We start from the raw sequence: 4552 nt of genomic DNA on the forward strand, positions 1-4552 counted from the left end.
AGAGTTTTACTTTCTTGTAAATTACATGATTCTTCTGCTAGAAAATAGACCCAATATTGCATTCATATAATTCCACATGAGCACAGTCCATGAAAATTAATCAGTGTATGAAACTTACAATGCAGCTAAACTTTCTTTAGTTCCTACAAGAACTTTAAAAATGGTAAATCAAGTGCTGTTGTAGTAAAAAAATGGCAACTTTAAAAATTGATGTGCACATAATCTAACCTAGTGATTCACAATCTAATATCCTTTTTTTTTTTTTTCTGCCAATGCTGAAAATTCTACCTGGGATCTGAAAATCAGATTGCTGTGCTCTGACATACCTATAATAAAGATTTTACAATAAAAACTTAGCTGGTGATGCATGAGACGGAAAAGCCCATCTCTCTTCTATAACTGTATTGACTCTGCAGTGTTAGTTCCATCAAACTAAGTAGGTATGACTTAGAGACACAAAATAGATTTATGGTGGTAGGAGCCATTTTTAAAATCACTTTTCAGACTGACTACAGCATTGGTTTAGAGAATTTGTCTGGGTGTCATAGACATTTAATTTTCTTTAACAACTTATAGCTGTGGATCTCAAAGCTGTGTAAAAGTGTCATCACTACTACATTAATCGTTGTTCTGCACCTCTCTTCCCCTTCCAGTGCACAGTACAAGTGAAGCTGGAGTTAGGGCATCGAGCCCAACTGCGGAAAAAGCCCACCACTGAAGGGTTTACTCATGACTGGATGGTATTTGTCCGTGGCCCAGAACAATGCGACATCCAGCATTTTGTGGAGAGGGTGGTCTTTCGGCTACATGAGAGCTTCCCCAAGCCCAAACGCGGTGAGTATATTTTTTGGAGTGTCTGGTTAACCAGCATTCGATCTTCTTTGTATGGCTGGTCACTGTGCAGTCTAGATTTTACCTTGCACTGTTAGGTTTCTGTAAAATATTTTCTTAAGGAGGAGCAAAACATAAATTGCATAGACACAAGCCTTGACCTTTGCAGGTGACTAAAATCCTTAAAATATTGGGTGAGGATGGGCCTAGGGACTTCTCTGTTTTTGTCACTGAGTAGATATCAAAATTTCTGCAAGTCCTACCCTTTCACAAATGCCATTTTCAGCTCAGTGCTTAGTAACATAGTATTTAGCATCAGGAATGGTGACGGGCCTCATTTTCCTAAAATTCAATATTTTTGAAGTACCAGGTCAGGAAGACTTGGTCACGTAGGTATCTTATAGATACTGCCTTACAATGGTCATTTGAAGAGTCAATGCTGTGAAAAGTAACCTGAAAGGTTACAGTTTGTTTTTTTTAATCCTGTACATCTACTATACATGTTGACTATATTTACTGCAAGTTAGTGCAATAAAATTGATGTATGGTAAGCAACTGGGTTGCTGAACTGGAAGTTAATTTATCAGAAGCCTTGAATAAAACTAACAATCTGTTGTGCTGGAATCCTTGTCAACCAATGTAATTACTTTATAACAAACATCTATATTAGGATTGTATATCCTCTTTGCTAAGCAGATTGCTGTATTACCGTGCTCTAAAAACAGCAGTTTATTTCCTTTCTTGCTTCTCACTTGCCTGGTTAAGGTTCCTCATCTCCCAGCCTGCTTTAACCCAGCCTTTCTCTGGTCAATAGATTAATTCTGCAGCCCATCAATACTATGCCTAAGTTGGCCTGAAAGGTTGTGGAAAGTCACTTGTAATAACTTGGAGCAAGGGACTGCTGGCAAGGTTGTACAGTGCAGCGAACACGTGAGAACTACTGGAGAAAAAATTGTAAAAATAGTGTAGCAGAAGAACAAAAGCTGCCTGCTAAATAGTCTGAACACTTCTTCTGAGATCATATGGGCATTATTTGTTTACGGTACAATTTTCAAGTGAAAAAAGTCAAAGTCAAGCAGTTCTTATTTCAGGCATGCACCTCCCTGTTGTAGGAGCTTTTGGAATTATCGGGTTGTATCTGTTGGTATGTTTAGGACAGAGAATGACTTTTCTTATATTAGGGGAAATTAACTTGGTAGATGCTAAGTTTTAAGGGAAATATCACTTCCTAATCAAACCAATTCTTTGAAATACTTTAGAAATAAACAGTATAAAGTCTTCCAGTAATTTTCTCTAGTGACTTAACTGACTTTATTTACATTTACTGTAATGCATTAACTATGTTCAAACATAAAAGTATCCTCCTTTCCTGAGATGAGAGTAGTCTGTTCCTGTTACGTCTCCAGTGGGACCAGTTATGTACAAAATAGCACTGACTACCTTCAAAGAGAGCTACACCCATCATGCCTTTGTTAATGGGACTTGCAGTGAAATGAGACTTTTGAGAGAATGAGAATAATTAAAAGTATTGGCCACAAAGGTGGCCTTAAGAATACATTTGAGAAGTATTATAAGTTGAATAGGACACGTTTTATAAAACACATCCCAATATGCAGTAAGATTGTTTTCACCTTGCAATTTGTATCTGTGTGTCGTGTCATCTGGGATGGAAATAACATACATGGTGTTTTGCTGCATACGGGCTGTGTTTTAATTCCTTCCATGTACATGCCACATATATAAAGCATTTCCTACTTGGTATATTTCATTCTGGTGATGAGAGTTTTGCAGACTGAAGTTCTCAGTACATTTAACAGATCTCAATTTTTCAAAGCAGACCACATCCTAGATTCCCTAAAGAGGATCTACTGTCTCCAAACCGTTGCCATCATGTGCAAATGGTTCTAGAATCCTCTGAGTCAGATGCTAGTGTATACAAAGTGCAATGGAAATAGGACAAGGGACTGGGGCCATGAGCAACAGATCCTTACTTAGCCAGGGAATCTTCATCCTGTTTGCTCAGATTCTGTGTTAGTGGTGTGTAGTTTACTCAGTGTCAGAGTTGATATTTGGTATCAGGAGCTCTGATGTTGTGTACTTTGGGGACAAGTTGTTTAACTGCTTGTTTCTTCAGGTGTAAAATGCACGCAGCATTTACCTGCAGCTTTGCTGTGAGATTTGATTGCACTGACTAGAGGAACTGCTAAATTTTCCTTTTCTTGTGAGAGGAGTCAGGGAGAGGTTTTCCTTTCTCTTGTTAAACACCTGATCTTCTGGTTTGGTTTATCATAAAGGTCAGTGTTTTGAATGAGCTCTGCATTGTAAGAGACCCACTTCTTATCCTTGTAATTATTTTGGTCTCAATTAATTAATGTTAAGTTATACTTGAAGCTAATGTGTTTGCTTTTTTTTCAGTGTGCAAGGAGCCCCCTTACAAAGTGGAGGAGTCTGGCTACGCTGGCTTCATTATGCCCATTGAAGTATATTTCAAAAATAAGGTAGAGTCCAAGGTCTGGTCTAATTGTCTTGAGCTGTTACCAGATAGTGGAGCTATCTGGTAAAAAAGGACCTGAATTCTCTGACTGTTTTACGTGTATTTGTTTATTCCTCTAATAAATAGAACTTGACTGTGAGAGTTGGAAGTGGAAGCAAACTTTCTGCCACTTCAGAAAGAAAACTTAGTGTCTGATAACAGGGTGGAGTTGATTTAAATCAAATCGTTTTAAATCTCTGTTCAGGAAGCCTTGATTTAATTGTTGTTTTCTACAAAAAGTGCATTCGTGTTGTTTGATATCCTCTATTCCAGGGGTTCTCAACCATTTCATGCTGAGGGTTGGCAAACCACGGACCGGCAAACTGCGGACCAGAAGTGACTGGCATACTGTGGGCAGGCAGCCAACCCTTTTTTATGCTCAGTATAAAAAAAGGTTGGCTGCTGGTCTGCACTGTGCCGGTCACTTCCAGTCTGTGGTTTGCCGGTCTGCAGTTTGCCAGTCCACGGTCACTTACAGTCTGCAGCAGCCAACCCTCCTGCAGAACGGCAGCCAACCCTGTGACCCCGGGGGTTGGGAACCCCTGCTCTATTCATTTAACTTCTTGAAACTTTGCACTTTTAGAGAGAAGCAAGGGCTTGACTCTATGCAAACAAACTTGCAGAGAGACAAGAGGGCTGATCAGTAGGCCTGTGCAAAGTGGCTAGTGTTCACTTTGGGTTCAGCCGATTCGGGGGACAGCGGTTTGATTCAGTGACTTGAATCACTGTCCCTATTTGATTTGGCTGAATCTGATTTGGAGATTCAGCTGCTGCTGAATCTCCAAATCAACCAGATCAGGCCCATCCCCCGCTCCTCTCCTGCCTGCCCTAGTTCCCAACACTTGGGGGGGTGGGGAGGGCCCTGGCTCAGCGGGTGCTGTTTGGGCAGGGGGCGATCCTCACTGCCCCCTGCTGCATGGGGGGCTCTGCATGAGCCCCCGAATCCCCCCCAGCCCCCACAGGTGCCCCTCATGGGCCAGCTCCAGCTCTTTAAGAAAAAAAAGACCTGAAGAAACCTGGGGCTTACTGCTCCTGCCAGCGGGGGATGATCCCTGCTTCCTCGCACCACATGGGGGCTCTGTATGAGCCCCCTGAAGCCCCAAGGCTGCACCAGGAGCGGTGAGCCGCAGGGTTTTTCTTGGCTTTTTTTTTTTTGTTTTCTTAAAGGGCTGAAGCCCTGGCAGGTGG

At 41.4% G+C, this 4552-nt stretch overlaps 1 protein-coding gene across 1 annotated transcript in view; it reads left to right on the top strand.

The window, feature by feature from the left end:
• Positions 1-4552, top strand: part of MLLT1 (MLLT1, super elongation complex subunit) — a 64149-nt gene that overhangs the window by 14244 nt on the left and 45353 nt on the right. Inside the window, exons 2-3 of the mRNA XM_019513135.1 lie at positions 654-834; positions 3247-3329. Of these exons, the coding sequence (XP_019368680.1) occupies positions 654-834; positions 3247-3329 (264 nt within the window). The remainder of the gene's footprint in view (positions 1-653; positions 835-3246; positions 3330-4552) is intronic.

Source organism: Gavialis gangeticus, unplaced genomic scaffold, assembly GCF_001723915.1.
Source record: "Gavialis gangeticus isolate Ggan-Ray unplaced genomic scaffold, GavGan_comp1, whole genome shotgun sequence".
Classification (NCBI taxonomy): domain Eukaryota; kingdom Metazoa; phylum Chordata; order Crocodylia; family Gavialidae; genus Gavialis; species Gavialis gangeticus.